This window comes from Heterodontus francisci, chromosome X (assembly GCF_036365525.1).
Source record: "Heterodontus francisci isolate sHetFra1 chromosome X, sHetFra1.hap1, whole genome shotgun sequence".
Taxonomy (NCBI): domain Eukaryota; kingdom Metazoa; phylum Chordata; class Chondrichthyes; order Heterodontiformes; family Heterodontidae; genus Heterodontus; species Heterodontus francisci.
In genome coordinates this window covers 17,673,343-17,696,408 of record NC_090421.1, presented here as the reverse complement: position 1 = coordinate 17,696,408, position 23,066 = coordinate 17,673,343, and the positions used below count along the sequence as shown (strand labels likewise).

Below are 23,066 nucleotides of genomic sequence, written 5' to 3'. Positions count from 1 at the left end.
TTTTCAGAGTCCTGTAACTGGATCTTTCCCAGGTATTAGGTGGATGCTACAGGTCCACCTTACAATGATTAAACTCCAGCAAAGTAAATGAAAGATATGGACAAAACCCTGCTGCACTGATCCCAGCCTAAGAAACATCCAGATACACAACAAGCCAGATCAAGGACATAGTGGTAGGGGATGCTGAAAACCCAGGAGCACTGAAGTGCTGACACGGGGTGTCCTAGTCAGCTTTCATAAATCAAGGCTTCTCATCAATGGCCATTCAAGGTAGCAATGCCATCAGTAAGTTTCTGTCTGACTGCAACTTACAAATAGGAGTGAACATTGTCATTCAGAGGATCTATCATTTAGGATCGAACCTCCTGCAGCCTTCAACTCTCCGAACTATCTGAGCTCCTCCAATTCTGGCCTCTTGAGCATCCCCGATTTTAATCGCTCCACCATTGGTGGCCGCGCCTACAGCTGCCTCGGCCCCAAGCTCTGGAATTCCCTCCCTACACCTCTCCGCCTCCTGAGCTCTCTCTTCGTCTTCACATTGCTCCTTAAAACCCACCTCTTTGACCAGGCTCGTGGTCACTTGTCCCAATATCTCTTTATGCAGCTCAGTGTCAAATTCTGTTTGATAACACTCTTAAGGTGAAGCCCCTTGGGGTGTTTTACCACGTTAAAGGCGCCATATAAATACAAGTTGTTGTTGTTTTATGTTGAGGTTTTTGTTTTTGCATTGAGCATTTAGAACTATAGAATCAGCAGGAGGCCATTCAGCCCCTTGAGTCTGTTCCACCATTCAATGAGATCATGGCTGATCTGTGACCTAACTCCATACACCCGCCTTTGTCCCATATCCCATAATACCTTTGGATAACAAAAATCCATCAATCTGAGATTTCAAATTAACAATTGATCTAACATCAATTGCAGTTTGCGGAATGGAGTTCCAAACTTCTACCACCTTTGTGTGTAGAGGTGTTTCCGATTTTCACACCTCAAAGGTCTGGCTCTATTCTTTAGACTATGACCCCTAGTCCTAGACTGCCCAACCAACGGAAAACGTTTCTCTTTGTTCTCCTTAATACCTTGGCAACTTTGATCTAATCACCCATTAACCTTCTAAATTCCAGGGAATACAACCCTAGTTTGTGTAATTTCTCCTCGCAATTTAACCCTTGGAGACCAGGTATAATTTGGTAAATCTACACTGCACTCCCTCCCTCCTTCCTAAGGTGTGGTGCCCAGATCTGCTCACAGTAACTCCTGGTGTGGTCTAATCAGGGCTTTGTGTAGCTGAAGCATGACTTCTACCCGCTTGTATTCTAGTCCTTGAGATATAAAGGCCAATGTTCCATTAATCTTTTTGATTATTGTCTGTACCTGTTCATTACATTTTAATGATCTGTGTATCTGGACCCACAAGTCTCTGTGGACCTCCACTGTTTCTAGCTATTCACCATTTAGAAAGTATCCTGTTCTATCCTTTTATAGGTCCAAAGTGGATGACATCACATTTTCCTACATTGAAATGATTTGCCATTCACTTAATCTATCAATATAACTCTTTGTAATTTTACATTTCTATCTACACTGCTTACAATACTGTCTATCTTTGTGTCATCAGCAAATTTGGATATGTAGCTTTCTATCCCATCATCTAAGTTGTTAATAAATAGCTTCAACTTTAGCTAACAATCTCTTATGAGGGACTTTTCAAATGCCTTCTGGAAGCCCATTTAAATAACATCCTCAAGACATTCCCCTGCCCAATACTTTAGTCACCTCTTTAAAAAATTCATTCAGATTGGTCAGGCATGACCTACCCTTTACAAATCTATGCAGACTCTCTTTCAGCAGCTGAAAGTTTTCAACGTGTTCAGTCATCCTGTCTTTATTTACGGACTCTAGTCATTTCCTGACAGCAGACATTAAGCTATTAAAAGTAAAATACTGCGGATGCTGGAAATCTGAAATAAAAACAAGAAATGCTGGAAATACTCAGCAGGTCTGGCAGCATCTGTGGAGAGAGAAGCAGAGTTAACGTTTCAGGTCAGTGACCGAAGAAGGGTCACTGACCTGAAACATTAACTCTGCTTCTCTCTCCACAGATGCTGCCAGACCTGCTGAGTATTTCCAGCATTTCTTGTGTTTAGTTAAGCTATAATTCCCTGGTTTCCCTCTCTCATCTTTCTTGAAAAGCAGTGACAAGCATAATTTTCCAATCTAAAGGAATGGTTCCCGAATCGAGAGAACTTTAGAAGACTGTAGTTGGGGCATCTGCAATGTTCTCACCTATTTCCTTTAAAATGTCTCTGTTTACATGTACACCATCCTGACTTGGAAATATATCGCCATTCCTTCACTGTCGCTGGGTCAAAATCCTGGAACTCCCTTCCTAACAGCACTGTGAGTGTACCTACACCACATGGACTGCAGTGGTGCAAGAAGGAGGCTCACCACCACCTTCTCAAGGGCAATTAGGGATGGGCAACAATAGCTGGCCTTGCCAGTGATCTCACATCCCATGAATGAATAAAAAAATGTGGTCCTTCAACACTGTTGCCTTTTTGCTCAAGCCATGTGTAGTTTTGCTTATATCGCCCTGTAATTGTAAAGCAGTGAGTGAACTAGTCTCCTGACGAAGGATGAGCTGAAGACCTCTTTGTATGGGGTTCTTGCGCCCCATATTATCTGTTTCTCATCTTTGCCTGAAGTTTAGGTGGGGGAAACTGCTATCAGCTCAGTCAGTGCTGTGCAGTCCTCTAAGGAGCTGGAGCTTAGACTTAGGGTGAGAAAGTCCCTTAGGAACATCACCAGGGGTGGACTTAAAGTTCTGTGTTTCTTTTAAATTTAAGAGTAAACTCCTTTAGCATTCTCCCTCTTTCTAAATATGCCATGGCTTAAAGAGGAGGTCTGTGGCCTGTTCCCAATGTGGCTTGCAAAGATAGTGTCCACTTTACATTATCTAAAAGTCAGAAGTGCAGGAGCAGCAGGAGGCTGTCAGGGAAGCCAGATTAATCAGGCAGCACCAGAGGAGAGTCAGACCATCCCAGCACTGGCCACCCAGCAGGATGTATAGACCCAGGCACGCTTTCTGAGACCGAGACAGCTCTCACATAGATGACTAAGAGGGCCATCAAGTTTATCAGAATTGCCAGATTGCCCAGGTTGTTGAGGCAATTGATTGTATCCATATGGCATTCCATCTCCCTTAGCACAGTTCCGAACTCAAGTCTCACATGTGAGATTTGTGAGCCATCCACTGGGGAAGAGTTGCTGAGGTGGTTTTCCATTGTCTTCCTCACAGAATTTATCTTCTGAGTCCCTCCTCCTCCGAGGGCTTCAAGCAAGGCTAAAGAGGCCCACCTACCTTTTACGATGGCAGGGTGGGGGGGGGTCATATGCCCTGCTGGATGCTAACCCAGTACTTACAAGTACAATAGTGTAGTGGTTATGTTACTGGACTAATAATCCAGAGGTGTCGTTCAAATCCCACGAAAGCAGTTTGTGAATTTGAATTCAATTTTAAAAACCTGGAAATATAAACTGGGGTCAGCGAAAGTGAACATGCAGCTGTTGGATTGTCATAAAAACCCATCCACTTCACTAATGTCCTTTAGGGAAGGGGATCTGCTGCCCTTACTCGGTCTGGCCTATGTCTAACTCTAAACCCACAGCAACTCAATTGACTCTTAACTGCCCTCTGAAATGACCTAGCAAGTCACTCAGCCTAGGAATAGGACATGCAAAGGCACACCCAGCCTAGTTGTCCCTGCAAAGTCTTGCCCACTAATACCTGAGGACTATGCCAAAATTGGGAGAGCTGTCCCACAGACTAGTCAAGCAACAACCTGACATAGTCATACTCACAGACTCATACCATACAGCTAATGTCCCAGACTCCTCCATCACCATCCCTGGGTATGTCCTGTCCCACTGGCAGGACAGACCCACCAGAGGTGGCAGCACAGTTGTGTACAATTGGGAGCGAGTGTCCCTGGGAGTCCTCAACATTGAGTCCAGACCCCATGGATCCTTGCCTAGGGTCTAACATGTAGACAGATGCTGCAAAATATTATGAGAACCTTGGGATAGAGGTGTCTCTTCTCTCAGAAGATCCATGTCCTGGGACAGGCTGACTTTGTTCTGGGATTCTGGTCAGTCTGACTCTGCAAAGGTGAAGGTTTCTCCAGGCAGCTGATGGATCTCTCCTCTGTCATGTTGCCATGAGAGGAGGCAGCCTCTGAGACACACCTATCAGATTCTGTGCCAGTACTTGGAGCAGCATTCTTGCGACCAGAGATCAGTGGGAGAATGGACCTCACATACTCAATATACTTTAGTCCCCACAAAATGCTGTCCTGTACACTTAGCAATCCAGATAACACTGACCTCTCCGGATGGACCTCAAGGTCTGAAGTCTTTCATTCTCTCATAGAGTAGGCAAGGTTTGCAGGTGTCTCTGCAGCTGCCATTTCCTTCAGCCTGCCCTGTAATGAGTTGAACGTTTCTTGGATGTTGGCGTGCAGCAGGACAATGGAGTCCACTGCTACCCCAGCCATGTCCATCACATCGTGGGAGAGTATGTCTGTGGGTCTGATGCTCTGCTGGTTTCTTTCTCTTAATCCCAAAACCCCTGAGTTCACCGTTGCAGCATATTGTCCACTTTTTAAAAGAAAAGCCCATTTTTATAACTCTTCAGTTTGGGTTCTGTATTTCAACTGCTGCATGTCACGTGAGCGTGAAACCGGTGTGTTTGAGTAGCATTCTATCCTAATCAGCTACTTTGGGGATCACTTGTGATGAAAGTAGTATCTAGTGGAGATTGAAGGATACATAGAAACATTAAATGATAAAAGAGCAATGCTCTCCTGAACCCACTGCTTCCTCTTCATGTGATGTCAAATGGCGGGTATGGGCACTTCCTCCCTCAGTAGCCCACTGTTCCCTGGCATTCCCTGCACTGCCTTCTCCAGTAGCGGGAATGTGCAATATTCGTTGACTGCTGATCTCTTCAGATCCTGCAGTCATAATCAGTTTTGGATTTATGGAATAGATGGTAGTAATGGTTGTGTGAGGGAGCCAGGACCGAGGATGTAAAGCTTGACTTTGCGAGCATACTTTACAGGATGGGAGACACTTGATTTTGGTACTGTCATGTAAATGTACTCCTGGGACAAGGAACTGGTAACATGTCTCAAAGAGTAGTGCTTGACTACTGTTCCAGCAAATATCCATGTGCTTCTCTGCGATTCTGTTATCTGCCCAGTTATTCAGTTGAAAATTCTCTAACCTTTGCTCACCTAGTGAGATCATTGGACTTCTTCCAGCACTGCAAGGGGGTCCTTGAGATTATGGAGGTCCGCGTGTAGCCACAGCCACCTTCTTCTACATGGCCAGTGCTGCTGCATGTGATGGCTCCTTGCTTGCTCTCCAATTATTGCATCCCTTCTTTCTCTGATTTAGGCACCTCCACATCAGCCTGAAAGGTCTTAGAAGTTCACCTTTTTGCTTCTTCAGTTCCAGTTTCAGTTCATCTTCCAAGAGCCTGCTCACCCCTGGACTACATGGAGCTCTTTAAATCTGGAAGATGTTCCCTTGCTCTGCTCCTGTTCTGAACTTTCTGACTCCACAGCACATTTGGCCTCCTGATGGCAGGAATTCTACTCTTGTTCTGTCAATATTATTTCAATTAGCTGACTCAGGGATTTCTGAGTCAGCCTCCTTCGATTCAATTGCGCAGGACATAAGTCCCAATCTGCCAGACTTACACCAACAAAGCGGGGACAGCAGAATAGAATTTACAGTATAAAAGTTGTGGGGAAGTTACTGGAATCTGTCATCAGGGACAGAACACAAGTAACAGCTGATCAAAGAGAGTCAGAATGGTTTGGTGAAGGATAAGTTATGTCTGACTGATCTAACTGAATTTTCTTGAGGCAGTCACTAACATGGTGGACAGGGGAGGGTCTGCAGATGTTGTCTATATGGATTTCCAGAAGGCATTTGATAAAGTGCCACACGAGAGATTACTAACAAAACTGAGAGTGCATGGAATTGGAGCTAACCTTGTGAGATGGGGCAGTAATTGTTTGGGAGATAGGAAACACTTTGATTAAAGGGATGTTGTGGCAAGTGGTGGCCTTTAGGGATCTATTCTAGGGCCTCAGCTTTTCACCATATTTATCAAAGACTTGGATGAAGCAACAGAGAGAATGTGTCCAAGAGTGCAGATGACACGGTTAGGAGACACAGCAAGCTGTGTAGATGGGAGCAGGAAGTTACAAAGGGAATGACCATGTGAGCAGGCAAAACTATGGCAGTTGGAGTTCAATATGAGGTCATCCACACATTGGAACATTTTTTTAGTGGTGAGAAACCAGGAACTGTGGAGGAGCAGAGGAATTTAGGTGTTTAACTACAGAAATTACTAAAGGCTAGTGCACAGGGAGAAAAAGTTATCTCAAGGGGACTGGAACACAAAGTGGAGGAAGTTATGCTTCAGTTGTACAGAGCCTTGGTCACATCCCACCTGAAGTACTGCATTTGGGTTCTGTGCCATGCACCTCAGAAAAGATAGATTCGCCTGGGAGGGGGTGAAGCACAGATTCATTCGAATGATAGCAGTCCAATGTTACAGATCGCACACATGCTCGCAATACTATAAATCACACACATGTAATGTTATAAATTGTAGTGGGACACAACATCACTTTATCTGCATTCAAATTATTTGCCCTCCTAATCAAAAATAAATTCCTCTGTTAGTTTTTTTCTCTCATGAAATCAGCGCCTTCAAATGGTGCTTGTTTTGAGGAAGAAGCTGCTGTTTGGAACAAACTCTGTCTATTTCTGAGCCAAGAAAAGGAACATCAATTTAATTTTATCACAAGAAAACATTTCCAGAAATTACACACCGAGATAATTTTAGAGATTTCTTTGCTGACTCAAGCATCCCAGCAGATTCCTTTTTTGACCATTTGATAGTTCTCTTGATCTGCCCCTCTCCTTTCCCTCTCAGCCATAAAGCTGCAGTCTTTGAGGAACTGTGCCAGATTGCAGTGTAGTATCTGTGTGCCAGTCGCTACTGAGGCTCTCGAGCTGATTTTTTGCTGACCTTCTCGGGATCAGTTGGTAACACTCTTGCCTTGGAGTCTGGAGGTTGTGGGTTGAAGCTCCACTCCAGCAGCATTACCACATAATCTAAACTGACACAGCAAAAAGAGAAAAAAAAGACTTCCCGTTATATAGCGCCTTTCACGACCACCAGATATCTCAAAGCCCATTACAGCCAATGAAATACTTTCTGACGTGTAGTCACGGTTGTAATGTAGGAAATGTAGCAGCCAGTATGCGCACAGCAAGCTCCCACAACCAGAAATGTGATAATGATTAGAGAATCTGTTTTTATATGATGTTGATTAAGGGACAAATATTGGCCAGGACAGTGGTGAGGGCATCTACCTGGGGAAGTGGTGGTGTAGTGATAATGCACTGGACTAATAATTCAGAGGCCTTGGCAAATGTTCTGGGGACATGGGTCCAAATCCCACCATGGCAGATGATGACATTTGAATTCAATTACTAAACCTGGAATTAAAAGCTAGTCCAATAGTAGCCATGAAACCAGTGTTGATGGTTGTAAAATTCCATCTGTTTCACTACTGCCCCCTTTAGAGAAAGGAAATCTGCTGTTCTTACCTGATCTGGCCAATGTGTGACTTCAGACCCACAGCAATGTGGTTGAAACAGGCTAGCAAGCCACTCAGCTATATCAAATTGTTACAAAGCATAAGAAAAGGAATGAAACATGACAGACCACCCAGCATCAACCAAAGCACTGGAAATGACAACAGTAAACCCAGCCCTGTCCACCCTGCACCATCCTCCTGACAAAAATCTGGGGGCTTGTGCCAAAGTTGCGAGATCTGTCCCACAGACTAGTCAGGCAACTGCCTGACATAGCTACTCGCATGGAATCATGCCTTACAGACAATGTTCCAGACACTGCCAGCACCATCCCTGGGTATGTTCTGTCCCACCAACAGGACAGACCCACCAGTGGTGGTGGCACAGTGGTATACAGCAGGAGGGAGTTGCCCTGGCATCAGGCCAAACATGGACAAGAAAAGCTACTTCCCTCCCCTCCCCACCTTCATAAATCAGTACTCCTCCATGTTGAACACCACTCGGAAGAAACACTGAGGGTAGCAAGGGCACAGAATGTACTCTGTGTGGGAGACTTCAATTTCCATCACCAAGAGTGGCTCAGTTGTACCACTACTGAACAAGTCCTAAAGGACATAGCTATTAGATTGGGTCTATGACAGGTGGGGAGAGAAAATCCTACTTGACCTTGCCAATCTACCTGTTGCAGATGCATCTGTCAATGACAGTATTGGCAGGAATGGCCACTGCACAGTTCTTGTGGAGACAAAGTCCCATCTTCACATTGAGGATACCCACCATTGTATTGTGTGACACCACAACTGTGCTAAATGGGATAGATTTCAAACAGGTCTAGCCACTCAAAACTGGGCATCCATGAGGCACTGTGGGCCATCAGCAGCAGCGGAATTGTATTCAACCACAATCTGTAACCTCATAGCCCGGCATATTCCCCACCCTATCATTACTACTCTACCATTGTCAATAAGTCACTGAAAGCTAACATGCAGATGCAGTAAGCAATTAGGAAGGCTACTGATATGTTAGCATTTATCGCAAGAGGATTTGAGTACAGGAGTAGTGAAGTCTTGCTTCAATTGTATAGAACCTTGGTTAGACTATACCTGGAGTACTGTGTGCAGTTTTGGTCCCCTTACCTTAGGAAGGATATTATTGCCAGAGAGGGAGTGCAACGAAGGTTCACCAGACCTGTTCCCGGGATGGCAGGACTTTCCTATGAAGAGAGATTGGGGAAACTGGGCCTGTATTCTCCAGAGTTTCGAAGAATGAAAGGTGATCTCACTGAAACCTACAAAATACTTAAAGGGATAGACAGGGTAGATGCAGCTAAGATGTTTCCCCTGGTTGGGGAGTCTGGAACCAGGGGACACAATTTCAAAATAAGGGGGAAGCCACTTAGGACAGAGATGAGGAGAAATTTCTTTACTCAGAGGATTGTGAATCTTTGGAATTTTCTACCCCAGAGGGCTGTGGAAGCTCAGTCATTGAGTATGTTTAAAGTAGAGATTGACAGATTTCTAAATACAAATGACATAAGGGGATATGAGGATAGTGTGGGAAAAAGGCATTGAAGTGGATGATCAGCCATTATCGTATTGAATGGCGAAGCAGGCTCGATGGGCTGAATGGCCTACTCCTGCTCCTATGTTCCTATGTTCCTACCATTACCATCAAGCCGGGGGACCAAGCCTGGTCCAATGAAGAGTACAGGAGGGCATGCAAGAGGCAGCACCAGGCATACCTCAAAATGAGGTGTCAGTCTGCTGAAGCTACAACACAGGACTACTTGCATTCCAAACAGCAGAAGCAGCATGCAATAAACAGGGCTAAGCTCTGCAGTCCTGCCACATCCAGTCATGAATGGTGGTGGACAATTACATAAATAACAGGAGGAGATGGCTCCACAAACATCCCTATCTTCAATGATGGGGCAGCCCAGCACATCAGTGCTAAAGACAAGGTTGAAGCATTTGCATCAATCTTCAGCCAGAAGTGCCGAGTGGATGATCCATCTCGGCCTCCTCCTGAGATCCCCAACATCACAGATACCAGTCGTCAGCCAATCTGATTCACTCTGCGTGATACCAAGAAACGGTTGAAGGCACTGGATACGCAAAGGCTATGGGCCCTGACAACATCTGGCAATAGTATTGAAGATCTGTGCTCTGGATTCACCACCTCCAACATACAGCACAGAAGGAGACCATTCGACCCATCGTTTCTGTGCCGGCTCTTTGAAAAAGCTATTTAGCTATCCATTTCGTCCCAATCCCTTCCCTCTTTCCCTGTAAATTTTTGCCCTTCAAATATTTATCCAGTTCCCTTTTGAAAGTTATTATTGAATCTGCTTCCACTGCCCTTTCAGGCAGCGCGTTCCAGATCATAACAACTGACTATGTAAATAAATGTTTCTTCATGGTGCCTCTGATTCTTTTGCCAATCACCTTAAATCAGTCTCCTCTGGTTACTCGTTCTGATGAAGGGTCACAGACCTAAAATGTTCACTCTACTTCTCTCTCCACAGATGCTGCCAGACCTGCTGAGCATTTCTCGCACTTTTTGTTTTTGCCCTCTGGTTACTGACCCTTCTGCTATTGGAAACAATTTCTCCTCATTAACTCCATTATAATCATTCATGATTTTGAGCGCCACAATCAAATCTCCCCTTATAACCTTCTCTGCTGTAAGGGGAACATCCCCAACTTCTCCAGTCTCTCCTGCCAATTCGAGTACATACCCAATATCCCTACTCGCTGTCCCCTAGCCAATTCTATAGTCAAGCCAATAGGTAGCCTCCAATTCCATGCGCTCTCATTTTTGTGAATGGTGTCTTATGTGGAACCTTGTCGAATGTCTGCAACATGGATTCCTTTTTGAACGGGGCTTCAGATGCATTTCGCCAATTTTGATCTTTTCCACTAGGTGGCAGCCTCTGGTGTGAAATTGTCTCCATCCATAAACAGCACTTTTGTCTTGCATTAAGAAAGAGGAATTTGCTTTTGTATAGCGCCTTTCACAACCTCAGCATGTCCCCAAGCACCTCATAGCCAATGAGGTACTTTTGAAGTGTAGTCATTGTTGTAATGCAGCAATCATGGCAGCCACTTTGTGCACAGTAAGATCCCACAACAGCAAGGTAATAAAGATCAGATAATCTGTTTTACTGATGTTTGAGAGATAACTATTGATGCAGGACACAACCCCCTTTTCCTACTTCAAATAGTGACATGGGATCCCTTCCACCCAAGAGGGCAGAGAGGGTTTCGGTTTAACATCTCATCCGACAGATGGCACCTCCAACAGTGCAGCACTCCCTCAGTACTGCCCCTCTCACAGTGTAGTGCTCCCTCACTACTGCACTGGAGTGTCAGCTTGGATTATGTGCGCAAGTCCCTGGAATAGGACTTGAACCCACAACCTTCTGACTCAAAGGTGACAGCGTTACTGCTGAGACACGGCTGGCAAGCTCACTTTGTGCTTTCCCTTTCGATGGAGGCAGCCTCTCGCTATAAAACTAACCAGCCGTGTCTTACAGTCCAGGCCAAAGATTATATCTTGCTGCCTTTGTTGGAACTGACCCCGCACATTCTTTTTTCTGCTTTGGTCACTTCTGAGCACAGGAAATGAGGGGGCTGTTTCTCCAGCAACTTCCCATTCAGGGGTTAGTCAGTAGCCTGCCCCCTCCCCTCCCCTCCCCTCCCCTCCCTTCCCCAAGTGTCGATTTTCCAGCTCCAGCTGCAGACTATACTTTGTCCCTGTGTGGGCTCACTTTAACTTAAACACATCTGCTTCAATATAACTCATTCCCAAATCTTCTTGGTGAAACATTGGTCAAAGGTCGGAAACACAAGAAGAGCAAAATGTCGGGAATATTCAGCAAGTCAGGCAGCACCTGTGGAGAGCGCTGACAATTGGCTGGACAACATTTCAGGTGTGTGAACCCATTGTCAATACTGGAAGGTATGACTGATGAACAGCATTTAAAAACGAACAGGACAAATGGAAGAGGAGGGAAAAAGCAGACAAACAACAACAGACATATACAGAGACATATAGACACTGACATACATACACATGCACACTCACACACACATACACAGAATCATAGGGCAGGATTTTCTCTGCAGGCTTCTGCACCCCGCCGTCAGGCTCAAATGGGGGTCAGGAGCCCCACACTGTGTGGGAAACCATCACTCGTTGTGATTTTCCCTGGGGCAGCCAATTAATGGCCAGAGGGTGGGCTCATTGTCCAATTAAGGACAGCAGCAGGCAGGCTCTCAAAACTGGTGGGTCAATCAGAGGCCTTCCAGTTTGAAAGTGACAGCAGGATGCAATGGAAGGTAAGCAAGGGAGAGGGCATTTCCCTCTCTCCCACTTCTTAAATTTTAAACTAAAAAATAGCTTTTGCAGCCAAGCCACTGTGGGCGGTGGGGTGGAGGGAGCCTCTCGACAGGATGCCTGTGGCTGCTTCAGCACCCAGGCAAGCAGGGTGGGCCTGGAGCACTGGCCCTCTGGTATGCCTCCGGGAGGCTGCCTCTAGGCAGCTAAACTGGTCCCCGCTGCCTGTGGGAGCCTGGAGACTGACTGGAAAATCCCAGTTAGCCTCCTTTAATTGGCCTGATTAGGGTCCTAACAAGTCGTGCCGGATATCTGCCACGTGTGGGTGGGTAGCCCTGCCCCCGCTCCCCACCACCACCCCCCACTCTCCATCCCGCCTCTGCGAAAATGGCTCAGGGGCTGGATGGAGCCGGGGAACTGGCACGCAGGCTGGCGACACTATTTTCAGAGCCTGCCCACCTCTGATCCCAGCCCCAGTGGGGCCTAAATATCAAGCCCACAGAATCTTACAACGCAGAGGGAGACCATTCGGCCCATCATGTCTGTGCCGGCTCTTTGAAAGAGCTGTAAATTTAGTCCCACGCCCCAGCTTTATCCCCATAAGCCTGCAAATTATTCCTTTTCAAGTACAATTGCCTTTTGACAGTTCCTCTGAAATCTGATTTCACCACCCTTACAGGTAGTACACACCAAACCTCCACAACCCTCTGTGTGAAGACATTTCTCCTCATTTCCCTTCTAATTCTTTTCCCAATTATTTTAAATCTAAGACATACAGACATAGACACTAACACGCACAGACACAACACGAACACAGACAGTCACACAGACGCAAACATTCACCGACGTACATGCAGACGCAGAAACATACAACTTCCTTAGATACAGGGTGTTTCCAGAGAACTGGAAGATTGCAGATGTTACACCCTTGTTCAAAAAAAAGGGAAGAAAGATCAATCTGGCAATTACAGGTCAGTCAGTTTAACATCAGTAATGGGGAAGCTTTTAGAAATAATAATCCGGGAGAAAATTAACAGCCACAACAAGCATGGACTAATAAAGGAGAGCCAACATGGTAATGTTAACAGCAAATCATGGTTAAATAACTTGAGTTTTTTTTTCATGAGGTAACTGAGAGGGTTGATGAAGACAGTGCAGTTCATGTTATGTATTTGGACTTTCAAAAGGCGTTTGATAAAGTACCATAGGTGGCCCATTGCTTGATAGATTCTGAGTTGCTCAAGAACAAAATCCAGACTGTTCCTGGAGGCCCCAACATACCCAGTGTACATCCCACAATAACCTGACATCCATCTCATGAGTTCCTTTGCAGTTCTTGGTCTCTCTGGAATATCCCTTCCACCAAGGCTGAAGTATGTCAGAGATTAGTGAATAGATTACACCAAGCTTTCATTTTCAAAGTCGTTAGATTGCAGGAGGACTGAGTGAGGCAAGGAGTTCTATGGTTTGGAGATTCTGGGAAAGAATGGCTAAACAGTTTATGAATCTTCCTTTCATGCATGGCAATAGGGATGGAGGTAGGGCCGGGCTTTTCCCTGGATCCTGCCCAGGACACTCCTGCTAGTGCTGTGTTCTGACAGATCCTTCTACTGAGTGCTCTGCAAGCCTCTAATCCATAGCCTGAACGTTGACTTTCGTAACTTCAGACTCTAGCTATATCTTTGATTTTCTTTGCAGTGCGGGGAGCTGGTGATGTGGCGTGGACTTGCTGTGTCCAGGGGAATGAGAGGGGGGGTCTTTCATTAGATCCCAGTTCTGGTGGATGGGTTGGGGACAGTTCTGAGCTCCCAGGCTTCACCATTATTTTCTCTTTATCAGGACTGGCAAAACCACTATGTGTTGCCAGCATTTTCTGTTTTGATTTCAGAAATAATAGGTAAATATTCTGTCTTTTCGATCTTGCCCACTTACATGTTTTTCTCTTCTTGGTAGCATTCTCGTCTCTGCGTCAGCCGGTCAAGTTCCAATCCAGAGACTAAAGCACACATTCCGGGTCGCCACTCACGGTGCAGTACTGAGGGAGCGCTACACTGTCAGAGATCCTGTCTTTCAGCTGAGACATTAACCCAAGGCCCCGTCTGCCCTCTCAGGTGGATGTAAACGATCCCATGGCCACTATTTTGAAGAAGAGTGGGGGGAGTTCTCCCTGGTGTTCTGACCAGTATTTATCCCTCAACCAACATCACAACAACAGATCATCTGGGCATTATCACATTGCTGTTTGTGAGATCTTGCTGTGTTCAAACTGGCTGCCACATTTCCTACATTAAAACAGTGACTACACTTCAAAGTACTTCATCGCCTGTAATGCTGGTCCTGAGGTTGCGAAAGTTGCAACTTCTTTACCTTCTTTATTCCTCGTGGTTCTTTAGAATGCAATTTTCCTTTTTGACAGATGTCATTACTGCCGAAACTTCACCACGAACTGGTTAGGCTCCAGCCATGATTGCAATCTGAAACCTTCCCCCCGGCACTGCCAATACAGCCAGGGGTCATTTAAACATATGTAAATGAGGATGACCAGTATTGGAGTCCCCAAAACTCAGGACTTGCTGCCCCAAAGCACTAACTCAGAGTAAAATAAATGAGGTGCAGCAGTTGCCAGCTGGGATTGGTGGAAGTGCTTCACTGCAGCTTGGAGAGGCTTTCCAGAGAGATTGCTGGGGTTACAGAAGAGCTTTTGAAGCACTGTTTTAATGCCTGGATTGAGCTGGTCTTCTGTCACACTGAGGGCCTCTTGAGATCACCGGGATATTTCTGTCCCTACCCACAGTAAGAGGGACTGAGTGCCAGATCTTGGATTTTCCAATGACCATTCCCTTGTGTGCAATGTTACTGCAAGTGGAGCCAAGCAGTAAAGGAAATAGAGTGAGGCAAAATCTGCAAGGTATTGCCCTGCACCACCCACCCAAAGTAATTTGGGTCACGCAGACCCTCTGAAGACCTCAGCAAGAAGCTCTGTGTTCCAAGAGTGAGCTCCAGCAAAGAAGGGAACTGTGCCATCTATTGAGTGAAAACCTGTAACCAAGATCATCTGCCTGGACAGCTCAACCTGTAGCTGTGAAAGTGATGACCAGATTGAACCTTTATGCCATTAGTTCCATGGAGTATCATCCAGGATGCCACCTGACCATGTATTCTTCAGGTAACTGCTACACTAATTTTCGGAGAATTTATGCAGTTTCTCTGACAAGAAGGCAGCAATATGATCGAGCTATCCAGTTTTACCACTTAACTGGGTATCCCAAAGTGCAGGGTGTCATGGTACCCACGTACCACTGAAAACTACTTTTAAGCCCCAACTTACTAAACAGAATGGGTACTGCTCATTAAATGCCCAGACTGTGTGTGTGACAGATGCAAAGAATCCTTCATGTCAGTGCCATACCAGCTAGACATTGCCAGGATGTCTTCCTCCTCAGGAGTTCAGCCCTCCCTCAAATCCTGAATGAAGATAGTCAAGTGAACAGCAGGCTTGTGAGTGGTAAGGCATGCCATAGAATGATACAGCACTGAAACAGGCCCTTCAGCCCACCAAGTCCATGCCAACAACCACCCATTTATACTAATCCTACATTAATCCCATATTCCCTACCACATCACCACCATTCTCCTACCCCTACCTACACCAGGGGCAATTTACAATAACCAATTTACCTATCAACCTGCAAGCCTTTGGCTGTGGGAGGAAACCGGAGCACCCGGCGGAAACCCATGCGGTCATAGGGAGAACTTGCAAACTCCGCACAGGCAGTACCCAGAACTGAACCCGGGTCGCTGGAGCTGGGAGGCTGTGGTGCTAACCACTGCACCACTATTTGCTGCTAGGGATAATGACCTCTCTAAGAATTGCAAAAGCAGCAGATGAGGAGTGCGAGAAAGAGGCACATGGCTCTGCTAGGGTTTATCATCAAGAGGGCCATTCGAGTCTTAAAGCTGGTGCCCTGATAGAACATGAGGGGCTCTGCATCACACTTCAGGTTCTATTTTCCACATGGTTGAAGCTTGCAGTGCTCTGCACAACTTCACCAACTGAAAAGGCCTGGACATGGAGGGTCACAAACCGGTGGCTCCAACTGCTTTGCAGACAGAGCCCTCACTCAGAAAACTCTTCACTGACAGCGACAAATGCTTCCCAATGAATGTTCACATTTGCTTATCAAAATTGACATTAATGATATTGTAACCACTTCTCCGCATCTTGAAAAAAATTAGAATAGGATATTGTGAAATTAGAGTGGATTAGAGTGGGAGACTGTGGAATTAGAATGGATTCAAGAGGGAGTTTGTGGAATTAGAATGGATTAGAATGGGGGACTGTGGAATTAGAATGGTTTAGAGTGGGAGACTGTGGAATTAGAATGGATTAAAATGGGAGACTGGAATTAGAATGGGTTAGAGTGGGAGACTGTGGAATGGGAATGGATTAGAATGGGAGACTGTGGAATTAGAATGGGTTAGAGTGGGAGACTGTGGAATGAGAATGGATTAGAATGGGAGACTGTGGAATTAGAATGGGTTAGAGTGGGAGACTGTGGAATGAGAATGGATTAAAATGGGAGAGTGTGGAATTATAATGGATGAGAGAGGGAGCCTGTGGAATTAGAATGGGTTAGAGTGGGAGACTGTGGAATGAGAATGGATTAGAATGGGAGACTGTAGAATTAGAATGGATTAAAATGGGAGAGTGTGGAATTATAATGGATTAGAGAGGGAGCCTGTGGAATTAGAATGGGTTAGAGTGGGAGAGTGTGGAATTAGAATGGATTAAAATGGGAGAGTGTGGAATTAGAATGGATTAGAGTGGGAGAGTGTGGAATTAGAATGGATTAGAATGGGAGACTGTGGAATGAGAATGGATTAGAATGGGAGAGTGTGGAATTAGAATGGATTAGAGTGGGAGAGTGTGGAATTAGAATGGATTAGAATGGGAGACTGTGGAATGAGAATGGATTAGAATGGGAGAGTGTGGAATTAGAATGGATTAGAGTGGGAGACTGTGGAATGAGAATGGATTAGAATGGGAGACTGTGGAATTAGAATGGATTAAAATGGGAGAGTGTGGAATTAGAATGGATTAGAGTGGGAGAGTGTGGAATTAGAATGGATTAGAATGGGAGACTGTGGAATGAGAATGGATTAGAATGGGAGAGTGTGGAATTAGAATGGATTAGAGTGGGAGACTGTGGAATTAGAATGGATTAGAATGGGAGACTGTGGAATTGGAATGGATTAGAGTGGGAGACTGTGGAATGAGAATGGATTAGAATGGGAGACTGTGGAATTGGAATGGATTAGAGTGGGAGACTGTGGAATGAGAATGGATTAGAATGGGAGACTGTGGAATTAGAATGGGTTAGAGTGGGAGACTGTGGAATTGGAATGGATTAGAGTGGGAGAGTGTGGAATTAGAATGGATTAGAATGGGAGACTGTGGAATTAGAATGGGTTAGAGTGGGAGACTGTGGAATTGGAATGGATTAGAGTGGGAGAGTGTGGAATTGGAATGGATTAGAATGGGAGACTGTGGAATTGGAATGGATTAGAGTGGGAGAGTGTGGAATTGGAATGGATTAGAATGGGAGACTGTGGAATTGGAATGGATTAGAGTGGGAGACTGGAATGAGAATGGATTAGAATGGGAGACTGTGGAATTAGAATGGGTTAGAGTGGGAGACTGTGGAATTGGAATGGATTGGAGTGGGAAAGTGTGGAATTAGAATGGATTAGAATGGGAGACTGTGGAATGAGAATGGATTAGAATGGGAGATTGTGGAATTAGAATGGATTAGAGTGGGAGACTGTGGAATGAGAATGGATTAGAGTGGGAGAGTGTGGAATTGGAATGGATTAGAATGGGAGACTGTGGAATGAGAATGGATTAGAATGGAAGACTGTGGAATTAGAATGGATTAGAGTGGGAGAGTGTGGAATTGGAATGGATTAGAATGGGAGACTGTGGAATGAGAATGGATTAGAATGGGAGATTGTGGAATTAGAATGGATTAGAGTGGGAGACTGTGGAATGAGAATGGATTAGAGTGGGAGAGTGTGGAATTGGAATGGATTAGAATGGGAGACTGTGGAATTAGAATGGATTAGAATGGGAGACTGTGGAATTAGAATGGGTTAGAGTGGGAGACTGTGGAATTGGAATGGATTAGAGTGGGAGAGTGTGGAATTGGAATGGATTAGAATGGGAGACTGTGGAATTGGAATGGATTAGAGTGGGAGACTGTGGAATTGGAATGGATTAGAGTGGGAAAGTGTGGAATTAGAATGGATTAGAATGGGAGACTGTGGAATTAGAATGGATTAGAATGGGAGAGTGTGGAATTAGAATGGATTAGAATGGGAGACTGTGGAATGAGAATGGATTAGAATGGGAGACTGTGGAATTAGAATGGATTAGAGTGGGAGACTGTGGAATGAGAATGGATTAGAGTGGGAGAGTGTGGAATTGGAATGGATTAGAGTGGGAGACTGTGGAATTGGAATGGATTAGAGTGGGAGAGTGTGGAATTGGAATGGATTAGAATGGGAGACTGTGGAATTGGAATGGATTAGAGTGGGAGACTGTGGAATGAGAATGGATTAGAATGGGAGACTGTGGAATTAGAATGGATTAGAGTGGGAGACTGTGGAATTGGAATGGATTAGAGTGGGAGAGTGTGGAATTAGAATGGATTAGAATGGGAGACTGTGGAATGAGAATGGATTAGAATGGGAGACTGTGGAATTAGAATGGATTAGAGTGGGAGACTGTGGAATGAGAATGGATTAGAGGGGGAGAGTGTGGAATTGGAATGGATTAGAGTGGGAGACTGTGGAATTGGAATGGATTAGAGTGGGAGAGTGTGGAATTGGAATGGATTAGAATGGGAGACTGTGGAATTGGAATGGATTAGAATGGGAGACTGTGGAATTAGAATGGGTTAGAGTGGGAAACTGTGGAATTGGAAAGGATTAGAGTGGCAGAGTGTGGAATTAGAATGGATTAGAATGGGAGACTGTGGAATTAGAATGGATTAGAATGGGAGAGTGTGGAATTAGAATGGATTAGAATGGGAGACTGTGGAATGAGAATGGATTAGAATGGGAGACTGTGGAATTAGAATGGATTAGAGTGGGAGACTGTGGAATGAGAATGGATTAGAATGGGAGACTGTGGAATTAGAATGGATTAGAATGGGAGACTGTGGAATTAGAATGGATTAGAATGGGAGACTGTGAAATTGGAATGGATTAGAGTGGGAGACTGTGGAATTGGAATGTGTTAAAGTGGGAGAGTGTGGAATGAGAATGGATTAGAGTGGGAGACTGTGGAATTAGAATGGATTAGAGTGGGAGAGTGTGGAATGAGAATGGATTAGAGTGGGAGACTGTGGAATTAGAATGGATTAGAGTGGGAGACTGTGGAATGAGAATGGATTAGAATGGGAGACTGTGAAATTGGAATGGATTAGAATGGGAGACTGTGGAATTGGAATGTGTTAAAGTGGGAGAGTGTGGAATGAGAATGGATTAGAGTGGGAGACTGTGGAATTAGAATGGATTAGAGTGGGAGAGTGTGGAATGAGAATGGATTAGAGTGGGAGACTGTGGAATTAGAATGGATTAGAGTGGGAGACTGTGGAATGAGAATGGATTAGAATGGGAGACTGTGAAATTGGAATGGATTAGAATGGGAGACTGTGGAATTGGAATGTGTTAAAGTGGGAGAGTGTGGAATGAGAATGGATTAGAGTGGGAGACTGTGGAATTAGAATGGATTAGAGTGGGAGAGTGTGGAATGAGAATGGATTAGAGTGGGAGACTGTGGAATGAGAATGGATTAGAATGGGAGACTGTGGAATTAGAATGGGTTAGAGTGGGAGACTGTGGAATTGGAATGGATTAGAGTGGGAAAGTGTGGAATTAGAATGGATTAGAATGGGAGACTGTGGAATTAGAATGGATTAGAATGCGAGAGTGTGGAATTAGAATGGATTGGAATGGGAGACTGTGGAATGAGAATGGATTAGAATGGGAGACTGTGAAATTGGAATGGATTAGAATGGGAGACTGTGGAATTGGAATGTGTTAAAGTGGGAGAGTGTGGAATGAGAATGGATTAGAGTGGGAGACTGTGGAATTAGAATGGATTAGAGTGGGAGAGTGTGGAATGAGAATGGATTAGAGTGGGAGACTGTGGAATTAGAATGGATTAGAGTGGGAGACTGTGGAATGAGAATGGATTAGAATGGGAGACTGTGAAATTGGAATGGATTAGAATGGGAGACTGTGGAATTGGAATGTGTTAAAGTGGGAGAGTGTGGAATGAGAATGGAATAGAGTGGGAGACTGTGGAATTAGAATGGATTAGAGTGGGAGAGTGTGGAATGAGAATGGATTAGAGTGGGAGACTGTGGAATGAGAATGGATTAGAATGGGAGACTGTGGAATTAGAATGGGTTAGAGTGGGAGACTGTGGAATTGGAATGGATTAGAGTGGGAAAGTGTGGAATTAGAATGGATTAGAATGGGAGACTGTGGAATTAGAATGGATTAGAATGGGAGAGTGTGGAATTAGAATGGATTGGAATGGGAGACTGTGGAATGAGAATGAATTAGAATGGGAGACTGTGGAATTAGAATGGATTAGAGTGGGAGACTGTGGAATGAGAATGGGTTAGAATGGGAGACTGTGGAATTAGAATGGATTAGAATGGGAGAGTGTGGAATTAGAATGGATTAGAATGGGAGACTGTGGAATGAGAATGGATTAGAGTGGGAGAGTGTGGAATTGGAATGGATTAGAATGGGAGACTGTGGAATTGGAATGGATTAGAGTGGGAGACTGTGGAATTGGAATGGATTAGAGTGGGAGAGTGTGGAATTGGAATGGATTAGAATGGGAGGCTGTGGAATTGGAATGGATTAGAGTGGGAGACTGTGGAATTAGAATGGGCTAGAGTGGGAAACTGTGGAATTGGAATGGATTAGAGTGGGAGAGTGTGAAATTAGAATGGATTAGAATGGGAGAGTGTGGAATTAGAATGGATTAGAATGGGAGAGTGTGGAATTAGAATGGATTAGAATGGGAGACTGTGGAATGAGAATGGATTAGAATGGGAGACTGTGGAATTAGAATGGATTAGAGTGGGAGACTGTGGAATGAGAATGGATTAGAATGGGAGACTGTGGAATTAGAATGGATTCGAATGGGAGACTGTGGAATTAGAATGGATTAGAATGGGAGACTGTGAAATTGGAATGGATTAGAATGGGAGACTGTGGAATTGGAATGTGTTAAAGTGGGAGAGTGTGGAATGAGAATGGATTAGAGTGGGAGACTGTGGAATTAGAATGGATTAGAGTGGGAGACTGTGGAATTAGAATGGATTAGAGTGGGAGACTGTGGAATGAGAATGGATTAGAATGGGAGACTGTGTAATTGGAATGGATTAGAGTGGGAGAGTGTGGAATGAGAATGGATTAGAGTGGGAGACTGTGGAATTGGAATGGATTAGAATGGGAGACTGTGTAATTGGAATGGATTAGAGTGGGAGACTGTGGAATTAGAATGGATTAGAGTGGGAGACTGTGGAATTAGAATGGATTAGAGTGGGAGACTGTGGAATTGGAATGGATTAGAGTGGGAGACTGTGGAATGAGAATGGATTAGAGTGGGAGACTGTGGAATTAGAATGGATTAGAATGGGAGACTGTGGAATTGGAATGGATTAGAGTGGGAGACTGTGGAACTAGAATGGGTTAGAGTGGGAGACTGTGGAATTAGAATGGGTTAGAATGGGAGACTGTGGAATGAGAATGGGTTAGAGTGGGAGACTGTGGAATTGGAATGGATTAGAGTGGGAGACTGTGGAATTGGAATGGATTAGAGTGGGAGAGTGTGGAATTGGAATGGATTAGAGTGGGAGAGTGTGGAATTAGAATGGATTCGAGTGGGAGACTGTGGAATTAGAATGGGTTAGAGTGGGAGACTGTGGAATTAGAATGGGTTAGAGTGGGAGACTGTGGAATTAGAATGGGTTAGAATGGGAGACTGTGGAATGAGAATGGATTAGAATGGGAGACTGTGGAATTGGAATGGATTAGAATGGGAGCCTGTGCAATTATAATGGATCAGAGTGGGAGACTGTGGAATTAGAATGGATTAGAGTGGGAGACTGTGGAATCGGAATGTGTTAGAGTGGGAGACTGTGGAATTGGAATGTGTTAGAGTGGGAGAGTGTGGAATTAGAATGGATTCGAGTGGGAGAGTGTGGAATTGGAATGGATTAGAATGGGAGACTGTGGAATTAGAATGGATTAGAATGGGAGACTGTGTAATTGGAATGGATTAGAGTGGGAGACTGTGGAATTGGAATGGATTAGAGTGGGAGACTGTGGAATTAGAATGGATTAGAATGGGAGACTGTGGAATTGGAATGGATTAGAGTGGGAGACTGTGGAATTGGAATGGATTAGAGTGGGAGACTGTGGAATTAGAATGGATTAGAATGGGAGACTGTGGAATTGGAATGGATTAGAGTGGGAGACTGTGGAATTAGAATGGATTAGAATGGGAGACTGTGGAATTGGAATGGATTAGAATGGGAGACTGTGGAATTGGAATGGATTAGAGTGGGAGAGTGTGGAATGAGAATGGGTTAGAGTGGGAGACTGTGGAATTGGAATGGATTAGAGTGGGAGACTGTGGAATTGGAATGGATTAGAATGGGAGACTGTGGAATTGGAATGGATTAGAGTGGGAGACTGTGGAATTAGAATGGGTTAGAATGGGAGACTGTGGAATGAGAATGAGTTAGAGTGGGAGACTGTGGAAATGGAATGGATTAGAGTGGGAGACTGTGGAATTGGAATGTGTTAGAGTGGGAGAGTGTGGAATTAGAATGGATTCGAGTGGGAGAGTGTGGAATGATAATGGATTAAAGTGGGAGAGTGTGGAATTATAATGGATTAGAGTGGGAGAGTGTGGAATTAGATTGTGTTGGAGTGGGAGACTGTGGAATTAGAAT

The 23,066-nt window shown here is 44.7% G+C and overlaps 1 protein-coding gene across 7 annotated transcripts in view; it reads left to right on the top strand.

Moving 5' to 3' along the window:
- The window catches only part of LOC137358729 (natural resistance-associated macrophage protein 2-like), a 260,788-nt gene that overhangs the window by 5,724 nt on the left and 231,998 nt on the right, over positions 1-23,066 (top strand). For 3 of the 7 annotated variants that reach the window (XM_068024993.1, XM_068024998.1, XM_068025001.1), the window contains exon 1: positions 14,528-15,187. The exons of 1 other annotated variant lie outside the window; for it this stretch is intronic. In XM_068024993.1, coding sequence (XP_067881094.1) covers positions 15,162-15,187 — 26 coding nt within the window. In that variant the 5' untranslated portion in view covers positions 14,528-15,161. Of the gene's footprint in view, positions 1-11,394; positions 11,615-14,527; positions 15,188-15,474; positions 15,527-23,066 lie in introns of those variants that run through there. 3 more of the 7 variants (XM_068024994.1, XM_068024991.1, XM_068024997.1) reach the window with 3 other exon arrangements.